The 15287-nt window shown below is 38.6% G+C and overlaps 1 protein-coding gene across 9 annotated transcripts in view; it reads right to left on the reverse strand.

Moving 5' to 3' along the window:
* The window catches only part of XPO4 (exportin 4), a 132620-nt gene that overhangs the window by 11219 nt on the left and 106114 nt on the right, over nt 1–15287 (reverse strand). For all 9 annotated transcript variants that reach the window (XM_045588530.1, XM_045588528.1, XM_036454700.2 and 6 more), the window contains 5 exons: nt 11622–11781; nt 10785–10954; nt 9566–9740; nt 5814–6107; nt 2839–3019 (listed from right to left, as the gene is read on the reverse strand). In XM_045588530.1, the coding sequence (XP_045444486.1) occupies nt 2839–3019; nt 5814–6107; nt 9566–9740; nt 10785–10954; nt 11622–11781 (980 nt within the window). The remainder of the gene's footprint in view (nt 1–2838; nt 3020–5813; nt 6108–9565; nt 9741–10784; nt 10955–11621; nt 11782–15287) is intronic.

The raw sequence follows: 15287 nt of genomic DNA on the forward strand, positions 1-15287 counted from the left end.
CTGGGGAACCTCCAACCAAGGTATGTGCCCTTTGCCAGAAAGGAAGCCAGGACCTTTCAGTCTGCAAGCCAATGCTCTATCCACTGGGACAAACTGGCTAGGGCTGAAGATGACTTTTAAAGGATAATATTTACATGTTGGTCAGGATATAGTGTGACAGTTACCCTTAAGAGTTATATAGTAAACACCTTCAGAGCACTGTACATACTAAAAGACATAATCAAATTCTGACAGAGACTTGCCCACAGAAATGATTGCTGCATCTCTATTTATAATAACAAAATCATAAATGTTTCAGATATCCAATATTAGTGAAACTGATTAAATTCCCAAAAGTGGAAAACCACTCAGCCATCAAAGAGTCATAAAAAATTCTTAATGAGGAAAAAAAGGCCAAGAATACATTAATAAAAAGGGCAGAATATAATGCCCAGCCAGTGTGGTTCAGTGGTTGAGTGTTGAGCCATGAACCAGGAAATCACAGTTCGATTCCCAGTCAGGGCACATGCTTGGGTTGTGGGTTCCACCCCTAGTGTGGGGTATGCAGGAGGCAGCTAATCAGTAATTCTCTCTCATCATTTGTTTCTATCTCTCTTCTTTGAAATCAATAAAAGTATATTTTTCTATTAAGAACATAATACTTTAGAAAAAGGGGGGAAAAGATAAAATGGAGTAAATAAAAAAGCAATTCTACTTAAAAACCACCTAATTCTGAACTTCTCCACAGGGGGCTCAGTTCCATTTGGAAGGATCCGATCTTCCAAAGCAAGGCATGCAAACCTGAGGTCTGTCTGGGCCGTGAGGCTGTTCTGGCACTGCCCGCAGGCTTCCCTGACAAAACAGGCTCTCTCTGTGGAGGCTGGAACCTGGGGCATGATGGGAACAGCTCTCCAGTCACTAGCTCTGCTAAGAATTTGAGAATGGAGAACAAAGCTACACTGCCAGTTATGCATTTAATAGCCACCTAGCATGTTAATTTCATTTCATAATACTTAAAATATTTTGTTTTTACTCACCTATTCGCTTTATTTTAAAAATAGTGAATTAAAAATACTATCTTCCTTTTTACCACTTATTTAAATAGTTAATGCTGTTCCTTTATCATTTTTCTATTTTAACTGTCTTCATTTTTCTATCATCTGAACTTCAATCCTATTTACCCTTAATTTATTCTTTACCCTCTTACTTTGTACTTTCAATCCTGAGGATTTTAACCTCAATTTCTTTTCTTAATGTTTTAACAGCTCTCCCTCCCTTCCTTCTTTTTAAAAAAATATATTTTATTGATTTTTTTGCAGAGAGGAAGGGAGAAGAATAGAGAGTCAGAAACATTGATGAGAGAGAAACATCAACCAGCTGCCTCCTGCACACCTCCTACTGGGGATGTACAAGCAACCATGGTACATGTCCTTGACCGGAATAGAACCTGGGACCCTTTACTCTGCATCAGCCAAACCAGTTAGGGCAAGCTCTCCCTCCCTTTCAATGCCAGCTCTCATTTTTTAGTCAAATTACTCAGGGTACCGGGTTCTGACAGGATGCTTACATCCTGGAAAGTCTACAGAAAAGTTTCCAAGAACCCACCAATCAACAGATACAGTGTGTGAAACTGCAGGTTGGTATAAAACTACTTTTCAAGGAAAAGGTTCAGTAACTACTTCAGGATTTAAAGGCTCATGCCCTAGAAAAGGTTGGGAATTCCTGAATTAAGGATCTAAAGAAATCAGAAAGCATGGGAATAACACTCGTGTAAGAGGCGCGCCTGGCATCTGGCAGGGTGGCCATTTCGGCTTTGGTACAGGAAGGAAGCACTGCGGGGAGGTGGGACAGGGCCTTGAAAACAGTTTCACCTGGGGGTTCATGAGTCCACAGACACCGAAAAGAACTGTTTTCCAGTAACTAAGAAAACAGAAAAAGCACAAGCTCAAGTATGGGGCATAATAAGGAAGGTGGAAAGTTACAGCACCCAGCTCAAAAAGATAATTTTATAAGGAAAAAGTGTCCACAACAATAAATATCTGCAGAACATAAAAGGAGATGCTCAACAGGATAGTTTTCTCACAGAAAGCAAGATTTCTTTTGTGTTAAGGGAAGGTGGGCCGTGAGATAGGAGAGAGGTAAGAAAACACTCTACAAAATACATAAGGTTTCAATTACTGGTGAAGTTCTCACCTGTAATAATTCCTGGCTGCCAGGCACCAACCTAAGGACCAGAGACTTCTAAGCTCATCCACGAACACTCTACACACTCTAAAGGGCATTTCTCAGCATACCCATTGGAAAGTTATTGGAAGGATGACTGACTTCCCAGGGTTCTGCTGTCCAAGAGCCACTAAGTGGCTCTCCCAAGCATGGCCTGTGAGCTCCAGAGTTCAGCATTTTCCACCCCAACAAGAATTCCCAATTCTCACTCCAGAAGGCTTTCCAGGGCAGCCACCTCAGGACACGGAGTGACCAGTCAGTAAAGCCTCACTCTGAAGTCTGGTGCCAGGATGTGATTCTAGTCCTGCAATTTACTGCTCCACATCTGTGGGGAAGTGTTTCTGCAACTGTTTCTCATCCATAAAAGAGTGTAGCAGTGGTACCTGCTTCACACCATTTTGACAGGCATAGTACCTGGCTTGGGTAAGAACCGAACAGATGGAAGATTTTACTACCTGTATTCTTCTTACAAGAGGAGAGCCAAGCAGAAAAGACCGGGCGTTGCGCCCTCACTGTAGTGACCAGAGATGACATTCTCATCTATTTTATAAACAGAACTTCCTCACAGGATTTTACTTAACAAAAATATCCTTTGCTTTAACAAATACAACAATAATAACACAGCTTACACCCTACCTGTATCACTGAAGTCTATGAATTCTTTTGACAGAAGGTTTGTAAGAAGTTCCATAATAAGAAGTAGATCCTGGTATTGTTCCTCCTCGGCTGTGACATCCACTCTCTGCCGCCCCAAATTATTCTTAGAATATACTTGCAACAAAGTGAGGCAGGCTTCATATAAGTTCATTGCTTTGGACTAGAAGAAAGCATGCAGAAATTAGGCTACCAAAAGTTTTAAAAAAATATTAAATAAATTAAAAAACATAATCTAATAAAGTTACTTTAAATCCCAACGATCTCAAACGCTTCTTTTAAAGTATATTAAAACATTAATAAAAATGAAAAAATACACACTTAGTCATACTTAAAATATTAACAATTTTCCAGCAATAAAATTTAATATCCTTTTTTTTTTTCCACTTGACTAGAGATGGAAAGACTATGGCAAAAGAACTACTTTATTGCTGCTATTCAACTTCTTCACTGATTTTAATATTTAAAATTGTATAACTTGCAAAAACACAGAGTACCAAACAGTGGTCTTAAACATGAGAATGCACTGTCATGCTCTCTCAATAATTTACCTGTGACTACATTTTTAATATTTTAAATATAACCTCAAGTTCAAGTAAGTTCCTTTGATCTAGTAAAAAAAAAAACAAAAAAAAAAACAAGCCAGGAGCCCATATTAAATGATTTGGACAAGAATTAAGCTAATCTGCTGCTAACAAGTACAAATATATGTTTAAGGCCGAAACCGGTTTGGCTCAGTGGTAGAGCATTGGTCTGTGGACTGAAAGGTCCCGGGTTCGATTCCAGTCAGGGGCATGTACGTTGGTTATGGGCACATCCCCAGTAGGGGGTGTGCAAGAGGCAGCTGGTCAATGTTTCTCTCTCACTGATGTTTCTAACTGTCTATCCCTCTCCCTTCCTCTCTGTAAAAAATCAGTAAAATATATTTAAAAAAAAAAAACTTTCTAGATAATTTAATGGAACAAAGCATGCATCTTTGCTTACTAAATATAAAAGGACTTAGTGTGTCTAAACACTTATCTGACATTAAAAACAGATATACAAACTGCCATTAAAATTTTTAGGCTTGCCCTAACTGGTTTGGCTCAGTGGACAGAGCGTCGGCTGGCGGACTAAAGGGTCCCAGGTTCAGTTCTGGTCAAGGGCATGTATCTTGGTTGCAGGGACATCCCCAGTAGAGGGTGTGCAAGCAGCAGCTGATCTATATTTCTCTCTCGTCAATGTTTCTATCCCTCCCCCTTTCTCTCTGTAAAAAGTCAATTAAATATATATACTTTTTAAAATTTAGGCTTTCCCTGTGGCTCAGTGGTTGAGCATAAAACCTATGAACCAGGAGGTCAATCAAGGTTCAATTCCCGGTCAGGGTACATTCCAGGATTGTGGACTTGATCCCCAGGGGGTAGTGTGCAGGAAACAGCCAATCACTGATTCTTTTTCATTGTTGATGATTCTCTCTCTCCCCCTCTCCCTTCCTCTCTGAAATCAATTTAAAAAAATATTAAGAAAAAAGAAAACCCTTAAAAACAAAACTTAGGCCTTAGTGTTCTACCACAGAGAAATGATCAAAGTTCTCTATCATAATTCATTTGATTTATCAAATATTAATATTCCTCATTTGAATTATTTGATTTAATAACATATTAGCCCAAAGAAATTACTGATTACATGTATTTAAGGCAAGCATTTATATTCATACAACATGCCATACTCTGAATTCTAATTTCTTTTGAAAACAGTATTTTGAAAAACCTTTCGGAGGCATAAAAGCACTTCTGATAATATTCATTAAATTTGAAGGCAAATACCTATTATTTTGTTACCAGTAGCCTGGTGTATGAAATTCATGAACATTAAAAGGGGATTAATTAGAGGAAATATTTTAATATTGTAATTTGCCCTTAATCTATAATAGAAGTGTCAGAGATTAAAGAAAATTAGTAAAATGTATATGAAAATCTTCTGTCAGAGTCTGGGACACACCAAGGGACCCAGAGTCAAGTCCCCGCCCACTCACGTGCACTCAAAATCACGCAAGACCCAGACCCAGCCACCCCCAGGCCTCCACACTGGGCTAGATGCAGACCCGGCTGGTCAAGCCCCTCCGGTGGGGAGCACAGCCTCAGGTACCCTGGCCCAGCACTGGGGCGGGGGGCACACCCTGAAGTCCCCCGTCAAGCCCCGCTGGGTGGGGGACATGGCCTGAGATCAAGCGCCTCTGGGTCAGGGGTTGTGGCTGAGGTCCCCCAGCCTGGCGCCAGAGCAGGAGCAGCCTGAGGTTCTCCCGCCCAGCACTGGGATGAGGTGCGCACCTTGAGGTCCTGCGTCAATCCCCGCTGGATGGGGGGCACAACCTCAGGTTCCCTGGCTTGGTATGGGGTGGGGGGTGCAGCCTGAGGTCCCATCAAGCCCCACAGTGGTGGGAGATGGGGGCACAGTGTCAGGTCCCTGCTGATTGCTTGTTAAGGCTCGTTAGGGAAACTCGGCCTCCACTGTGGGTGCAGCCATCTTGTGTTACAAAAATCCCGCCTCCACTGTGGGCGCCATCATCTTTGTGGTGGAGTGATGGTCGATTTGCATATTCCTTCTTTATTATACACTGAGTGGCCATTATGATCTCCGAAAGCATAATAATTGGCCACTCTGTGTGTGTGTGTGTGTGTGTGTGTGTGTGTGTGTATGTATGTGTATATGTATGTATATATGTATATGTATGACACCTGGTGCATGAATTCATGCATGGGTGGGTCCAGCCTGGCCAGGGGGAGGGGACATGGGCGGTTGGCCGGCCTGGCTGCTGGTTGAGGGGGCAATTTACATATTAACCTTTTATTATATAGGATATATACTGAGTGGCCAGATTATTATGTGTTCACAGATCATAATAATCTGGCCACTCAGTGTATATGATAGCTTTAAGGAGTTTTAACCCTAAAGGGATAAAACTAGAAAGCACTCACCTCTCCAAGATAGCATATCTGTTTATGTGCAACTTCAACAAAAACTTCTATTATGAGATTGACAGTCTCGGGAGTATTTTTGTAAACTTCCATCAATCCAATGCAATTGGTAAGGAAGTCCATTAAGAAATTAAAAAGGATCGCCACGTTGTCAATCTGGGTAGCCTCGGCAATGCCACATAGGGCCTCTAGGGTGGCAGTGATTTCCTGCTTGACCTCCTCTTGCTGGCACATCTGCTGAAAGTTTTCCTGATTTATCACCCTTAAGAACCGCTGCTGCAATGGCTGAAGAACCTATAAAAACAAAGCATGGGTTTTCTAAAAGCCTACCTTATTTTTTTCTTTATCTTTATTTCCTCCACTAAGAAAAAGTCACTTTCCAAAACATTTTTAACCGCTGGAGGTAGAAAAAGCACAGAAAACAAAGAATTCTGAACCATACACTATATTCCCCATTTTGAGGATCATCACAACTTCTGCGTGAAGTAGACATTACCTCACACCTGTTAGAATGGCTGTTATAAAAAAGACAAGAGATAAAAGCTGGTGACAACATGGAAAAAAGGGAACCCTCCTACAATACTGATAACTTTGTAAACTGGTGCAGCCACTGTGGAAAATAATATGGAGGTTTCTCAAAAAATTAAAAATAGAACTACCATATGACACAGCAATTCCACTTTTGGGTACATATTCAGAGGAAATGAAAACACTAATTTGAAAAGATATCTGCACCCACATGTCCATAGCAGCATTATGTACAATAGCCAAGACATGTAAACAGTCTAACTTTAAATGTCCATTGATGGATGATGAATAAAGAATTCTGTGGTGTATATACATGATGGAATACTATTCGGCCATAAAAAAAAACACACCCCAAAATATTCTCTATTGAAATAACATGGATGGACCCTGAAGGCATTATGCCATGGGAAATAAGTCAGACAGAGAAAGACAAACATTGAATGATTTAAATTATAAGTGGGATTACTAAAAAAACACAAACTCACAGAAAAACTTTTGTTGTTTCCAACAATAGGAGTGAGGAAATGGGGGTTTAAAGAAAGGTAGTCAAAAGGTACAAATTCTCAGTTATAAAATAAATATAAGCACTACGGATGTGATATACCATCAGTCACCAGCTTTTTGGACCTCGTGGACCACGGGTTGGCAACCACTGTGATATACAACATGATGACTATATATCACATAGAAATGCTGTTATGAGAATAAATCCCAAAAGTTATCACAAGGAAATTTTTCTTTTTTGTATCTATATATGATGGATAACTGACCTTATTTCACATTGTAGATAAGTCAACCCATTATGCTGTACACCTTAAACTTATACAGTAATGTAGGTATGTCAATTATATCTCAATATAGCAAAAATTGTAATTCATGGAAAAATATATATGCATGCTATCATCTCTCTCTCTCTTTCCTTAAAGCTAAATTACTTCCTTAAGTAATTTAGCTTTAAGGAAAGAGAGAGAGAGAAAGGAAAACTCACAGAACAACAACTTCAATGCCATCCACAAAATTCAACCACTATCCTCATTTCTTTCCAATAAAATAACTTCAAAATAGAAACTGACACTATGTTCTACAGGAATAGGCAAAAGTAATTTTACAGTTTGAGTACACAAAACAGAGTTTATTTTTATATTGTATTATCACTAGTGGCCTGGTGCACAAAATTCGTGGGGGGTTCCCTCAGCCCAGCCTGCATCCTCTCCAATCAGGGATCCCTTGGGAGACATCCCTCTCACAATCTGGGACCGCTGGCTCCTAACTGCTCACCTGCCTGCTTGCCTGATTGCACCTAACTGCCTCTGCCTGGCCGCCTGATCTCCCCTAACTGCCCTCCCCTGTTGGCCTGATCTTGCCCCCAACTCCCTCTGACTGCCTGATCTAGCCTCCAACTGCCCTCAGCTACTGGCCAATTTGGTTCTGATTAGTCAGTTTCTATGCCAGCCAGTGTCAAAAGCTTCACCTCCTAGGCAGTCATTGGCTACTCACACTTCACCCAGATTTGGTTCTGATTGGTCGGTTTCTATGCCAGTCAGCATCTCTGGGCCTATCAGCAGGTCCTGATCAGAAAGGCGGGGCTGATCAGCAGCCCAGGTGGAGGCCTGGAAAGAGAGAGGCAAGTGCTGATCAAAAGCTGCCACAGAGGCAACAGATCAGTCCCTGCTTCTCTCTTCAGGCCTCTCTCTGGCCCTGGTTCAGCATTCAGTGTGGGGCACCATGCCTGTAGCAGAAGCAGTCAGCGCTGATGCAGGACTGACGTCTGGTTGGGAGAGCCTTGGTGGTTACTGGTCATTATGACCCAGAGATTTTATATATTAGGATTTATTAATTATTGTATTATTTTCCATATGAACAACTATAAACCTACTTTTGCCCCACCCTGTATAAAGGCCTATTTTAGACTAGGCAGGATATGCTACCTCTTGCCCAACTACTCCATCACAACTATGCTGTCATTCAGACACAGCGATGGACAACATGTAAACAACTAAGAGTAATTGCATTTCAATACAACTTTGTAGGAACAGGTAGCATGCTAGATTTGGTCTGTGTGCTACAGTTTTCCAACTTCTGTTCTACAGGTTTAAGCCCAATAAAAGCACCTTCCTGCTTTTCTCCTTTTCAACTCCTCATAGCATAGAACATAACTATGGATATTCAGTCATGCCATAAGTATAAGAGTCAATAGACATATTCATGAAGGTAATACCTTAATTCTATTTAAAGCTGTATTTATAACAACACAATTATTTCAACTAAAATACATGGTCAGCCTGGTTTTTCTGGTTCTAAAGTTACAACTTCCTAACGTCTGCCCCTTTTAGTCTCAATTGGTAACTTACATACAATGCTAAGTCTTGGCTCCCAATTTAAAGCTTATTATGTGAGGCAATGTCCATGGTGGCTACTATGAGTTGAATTATGTCCCTGCAAAATTGGTGTGTTGAAGTCCAAATTGGGAGAAACTCAGAGCATGGCCTTAAAGAAATAGGGCTATTTTCAGATACAATTAGTTAAATTAAGATCAGGTCATTATTACAGACCTCCTAATCCATTACAACTGGTGTCCTTATAAAAAGGGGAAATTTGAACACAGGCAAGCAAACATGGAGATTTTCATGTGAAGATAAAGACAGGTGTTGCAGTGGTGTGTCAACAAGACAAAGAATGCTGAAGATTGCCAGCAAAGCCCTGGAAGTAAAGAGAGGCGTGGACCACATGATCCCTCGCAGCCTCAAACATAACCAACCCTTGGACACCTGATCTCAGACTTCCTGCCTTCAGAACAGTGAAACAATGAATTTCTCTTGTTTAAGCCGCTAAGTTTGTGTTACTCTGTTATAGCAGCCTTAACAAACTAATACAATGGTTTATTCGTATCTCCTTGTTCAAAACAAAAAAACATTTCACTGATTCTTAATAAAGAACTAATATACCACTTCAGATTCTCATTTGAGTTGGGGAGAAAAATATACCTAAACTGCAGAACACTGCAGAATATTGATAATTAATATTCAATGTCATCACAAGCAGATACGAACAAATCATAAGATGATATTTACAAAATAATAAGCTTCAATCTATACATTAGAAGGGAAAAAATACAGAAAAGCAATGACCAATGTTTATATCTCCAGGGACTATTTTATGGCAATACATAGATAAAACAACAAAGTTCCACCAGAGGGTGCTATCATTATCAGGGGAACTGTTACCTCAGTCCAATACTGTTGTTTGGTTTCTGTGTCCATCTGTGCAAAACCTCCCAGGACAAGGGCCTTCATCAGCGTCCTCTGCACCGGACTGGACAGAAAATTCAGAGGGGGGCTTCGGGTCGCAAACTGTTTAGCTAAATTCCACCAGTTTTCACACTGGATTACTAGGTTTGCCCTATGGGCAAAAACAACAAAAGAAAGATGTACCACTTAGACTGTACGTAAACTAAGTAAACAAAATGGAAGGTGCCTGGATTTAATTAATTTTATTTATTTAATTTTACTGATTTTAGAGAAAGGAAGAGGGAGAGACAGAAATATCAAAGGTGAGAGAGAATCATTGATCAGCTGCCTCTTGCACGCTTCCTACTGGGATCGAGCCCACACCCCAGGCATGTGCCCTGATCGGGAATTGAATCATGGCCTGGTTGATGGGTTGATGCTCAATCATTGAGCAGCATTGGCCAGGCTAGATTTAATTGATTTTCAAGTAAATGGGGCATAGAATTGAGAGACCCACAAGCTTGCATTCAAATTCCATTGGTAATTTGACAATATAAAATGTATTTAACCTCTCTTATTAATTAGTTTCCTGATTTGTAAAATAGGGATTACAATAATAATAACAACCTTACATTTCATGGTGAGATTGATGATGTGAATAAATGGGATACTTTTTTTTTCTTCTTTTTAAATGGGATATTTTATATGAAATGCTTGGAAAAGTACTTAGTATATTGTAAGAAATCGGTAAGTATTATAGTAGCCAATGACAATAGTAATAACTATATTCCTATGCAATAAGAAAAAGAAAAATATTTCCAGAATCTGTTGTAGAAAGCTAATTACTAAATTATCAGTTTTTCTCATCTTTATAATGGGATAATACTAATAGGATACCTAAAAAATCAAATGAAACTATTTTATAGTGAAGTTTTTAAAAACTTTAATGCATAAATAAATTACTAAATTAAATACTTATGGTATTCATAAGATACTTTCATAACGAATCCTGGAACAGTCAATGCAACCTTCACTTGTAACACAGGGAAACCCTTTTTGCACTTGTAATAACATGACACTGTTTTAAAACACACCGCTCCAAAAATGCAGGATCTACCTAGACCTGAGGACCAACTGTTTGTCATTTGCAAAGTATACACTAAAAAGCAAGCTCATTAGACACAGACACATAGCCTGATTCTTACAATCAGCTTACCTTTCTCTTCTTTCCACCAAAGTGACAAGAAGCTGCACAGTGTCACTTGCAAGGTCCTGCTCACTACTCCACACCGAGAGATTGCTGATGACTTTCTGTAAGAGGTAGCCAATAATCCACTGAGAACCCTCAGTATCTGCTCCAAATGCTGTACTGAATGGTAGACTTATCTTAAAGAGGAAACCAATATTTTAGGTCAGAAAGAATGATCAGCTAAAAAAAAAAAATCCAAAGAAAAATCAAGCTGAAATCAGCATTTAAATATTAAGTGCTAAATAAAAATTCACATCATTTTATAAATTCATATCTGTAAATCCAAAAGAGACATCCTCAATCCACTTAATGTTTTCCAATGTGATTTTTATTTTATTTTTTTATTCCAAGTTACAAAAGCAAGTCTGATCTCAATATAGCTGCTCATTCACCCCAGACTTTGCCTTTTTATGTACCACAATATCCTTGAAAGGCAAAGGGTCCAGGCTTTTCTTTCCATTCACAAGTTTGGAGCTCTTTTCCAATGTGATTTTCCTGTTCACTTTAATTGTTGTTATTAACACACTAACATGATATTTACACAAATTCAAAGAACGTAAGTTTATCCATTCTCAAACAGAAATCTATAATTTAATATTAGTTAAAGTATCGATACACTGAATTAAAGGATGTGCTGTAAGAAAAGTTATTAAAATAGCATGCCATTAATGCAGTTCTCTTCAATGTGGAAAATGTTCAGCTCTTAGTCACATTTTTATGATAAAATTTCCAAGAAAATGTTCTCATTTCTATAATTGCCATAATCATAAATCAAGATGAAGTTAAATAGTTTTATATTCTGACCTGATCATATAGCTTCTCATCCACCAGGAGATAAGTCTTTGCCCAGCGTTTTAGAAACCAAACAATATCTTTGCCCATTTGAGGGCTTAGCAGATCAGTGAGATCTGCTCTTATTGCTCGAGACTCAACTTCCGAAACTCTGAGAACGGCAGATAACAGCCTATGGGTAGAAAAAGAAGTCATTATTCTTCGTTTATTAGTTAATTTTTTCATAAAAGTCCTTTTTTTGTTTCCCAACTCTCTGGATTTAGGCCAGATTATACTTGAAATTTTCATTAATAAGGCTGTAGACAAATGTCCTACTTTGTTGCTGATCTTTCAGAAAGCAGCAATCAAGACAAAGAAATGGAGACGAGTTGTACCTGCATTACTATATTCAGAAATTTTTCAGATTCAAAATGGAGAAATACATAAAATTAAAAGTTCAAAGTAGCCTTGGCCAGTGTGACTCAATTGGTTGAGCATTGTCCTGTATACTAAAAGGTTGCCAGTTCGATTCCCCATTAGGGCACATGCCTAAGTTTCGGTTGCCAGTCAGTAGGCAACTGATCAATGTTTCTCTCTCAAAAGAATATTTTTCTTTCCCTTTCCCTCTCAAGTCAATAAAAACATATACAATACAATAAAATAAAATAAAATAATAAAATAAAATTTCAGAGTAAATGCTAACATTTTCGGCACATCATCATTACTTAACAGTGTCATGATTAACATTGATCATTTTATGGTGCAGGTCTGATAATAGGCTTATCCAGAATGTTTTGAATATTGAGTCCTGTCTTTAAATCTGTTAGTCCTGCCCCAGCCAGATGGCTCAATTGGTTGGAGTGTCATCCTGTTCATCAAAAAGACTGCAAGTTCGATTCCTGATCAGGGCACATACCTAGGTTGCAGGTCTGATCCCCAGTAGATACGCTTAAGGGAGACAACCAACCAATGTCTGTCTGTCTGTCTGTCTCTCTCTCCTCTCTCCTCTCCTCCCCCCCTTTGTTTCTCTCCTCCTCCCATTCCCTCCCCCCTCTCTTACAAACACAAACATGCATATCCTTGGATGAGGATTAAAAAAAAATCTGGCCGAAACCAGTTTGGCTCAGTGGATAGAGCATCGGCCTGCGGACTGAAGGGTCCTGGGTTCGATTCTGGTCAAGGGCATGTACCTTGGTTGCGGGCACATCCCCAGTGGGGGGTATGCAGGAAGCAGCTGTTCGATGATTCTCTCTCATCAATGTCTCTAACTCTCTATCCCTCTCTCTTCCTCTCTGTAAAAATATCATAAAATACATATATATATATATATATATTTTTTTTAATCTGATAGTCCTATTCATTTCCTATCAAACTTGATTCTTAATGTTATTATAAAATTAAAATCTTACTAGAAAAATCATGTACATGGTGTATGCAATGTCCTTTCCTATACTACATAACTCACAACACAGCATGACGTGCAGATAAATAAAAAAAGCATTTGTTTCAGGATGGGATTAGCAGAACATATAACTAGACATGACATATATTTAACTTGCCTTTAGTTAAACGGCAAAGAAGCAAAGATTTAATTGAAAGAACCCATTACTATACCATTTTGTGGTATCAGTGCTAAGAAAGGGATATTCTGATCTCACCCTAATCACAGGAAGTCTGGCCATTACTTCCTACTACTCTCAAGATAACTGAACTGTATTTTTGTGATGAAATCAGACATTTCAGTTCTTTATCCAGCTCGATGCCCCAGAAATACTAGATACTACTGACCACTCTGCCCTTTTGAAATGTCTTCCCTTGTACCACACTTTACATATTTCCCCTAATTTGTTTCTTACTCTTCCTCAGGTTATGATTTCCTCTTCTCCTCTGATGCCCTTCTTCTTTTAAACAGTTGGTTTCTAAGATTCTGTCCCTAGAACTTCTTCTTTTTCACTATATATACTCCCTGCACCACCAGTGTTCAAACTTTAAAAAAATTATTTTAGGGTGCAATAATGTCATGACAACTTCACAATACATTAAAATTTTCCTATAACAATAAATAGTTTTGGTGAGATAGAATTTGATGTTTTAAAGAAGCTGTTCTTCTCTAAAACAAAGAAATCTCATTAAGACATCTAGAATTTTTAAAAAAAGAATAAATATTATAATTTTCAGCCTAATAGAATCTGAAATAGCTGGAGTAGCCATTTAAATTTATGCACTGGAATTTAATTACCATACTCACCACCATCCATTTGAAAAATAAACAAGTTTTTAACAGTTGGACACTTTACATTGTTTCTTTAACTCCTTAACTTTTTATTTCATTCCCCTGCAGATTATTATCCTAATATAATAAATTTTCTATTTATTTTATTAATCACACAATATGCTTCTCTGAAACAAATGTCTAGCTACTAAATATAATTTTATATAATTTCCAATGATCGTAAGACTTTTAAAGTGTCTTCTGTGTTATTACAATACTTAGTAGTCCACAATTGCACAAAATATCAAATACACATTTAAGTTATTAAACATAAATGTTTAAATGAAATTAATGTAGCAGGGTTTTATTTTTCAAAATAAATTTATGTACCTGTTAAAAATATTTCTTACTACTAGAATGAGACAGAGTTGAATATAATTCGGCTCCTGTTTTGCATTTTAATAGATAAAAAGACTGTGAAAACTCATTCATGTAAGGAAATTGAAGGCATTTTGAAAATAACAGGGCCCTAATTTATCTGAACTTCTGCAAGTTATATGCCAAAAATCACTAGAGCTTTATCACCAAAAACTATTTTTAATAACATAATAACTGACAGGTTTATTAAGTCATTCTTCAGTGTTATTTAAAGCAAAGGACTGGAATCCTCCTGACTTATAAAATTACTGGTTTACCATTATTCTAGTCACTCAATCCTAATACCACACTATGTGGAACTCTGTAGGTTTCTACACACCTGCCAACCCATCACAGTAAGACTTGGGATGAAGAATTTTGCCCTTTTTTTGTAAAATGGGAGCAAGGTCAAGAAGAGTACCACAGGAAGATGAACCCTGGGCTCCGGAGCCTGTCCTCATTCCTGCCTCTCCTCACCCCTCTTGATCAACCCCAAAGTTCTCAAGAGCTGCCCCTGAAACACCTGCTGTCCATATGCCCTTTCTCCATCTTCACTCCACTAATGAAAATGCTTCCTAACTTACCAGCATCCTTTATATCCAGCTTCTACGCTGCAATCTTCTAATAAAACAATCTGATTAGCTCACTTCCCTGTTTCAAACCCTTTCAACCCTTTTAATCCAACTTCATTGGCCCTCCCTATTCTCCACCTTCAAACACCTCTCCCCTCTTCTCACTTCTGGCCTCTTTGCTTGGCTGCTATCAATGCCTGGAATACTATTCTCCTTCCTCTTTATGCTGCAAGTTCCCATCCATCCTCCAACTGTCAAGTTTAAATGCCACTTCTTTTGAGGAGCCCTTCCCTTGGTCCTCCAACCTTAACTCTATCACCCTTCTATCACATTCTCAAAGATAAAACAACTGAAAACATTACAATGTTGTTTTAGTTGTTGCTATCCCAAGATTGATGCCCTGGTCCTACTACAGTTTCTTCAGCGTGCTATCTGAACATATTTTACATTTCAGACAGTGTCCTAAATAACCCAGTCTTGGTATTATGGGAAATATGG

This window comes from Pipistrellus kuhlii, unplaced genomic scaffold (genome assembly GCF_014108245.1).
Source record: "Pipistrellus kuhlii isolate mPipKuh1 unplaced genomic scaffold, mPipKuh1.p scaffold_m20_p_3, whole genome shotgun sequence".
In the NCBI taxonomy this organism is placed as follows: Eukaryota; Metazoa; Chordata; class Mammalia; order Chiroptera; family Vespertilionidae; genus Pipistrellus; species Pipistrellus kuhlii.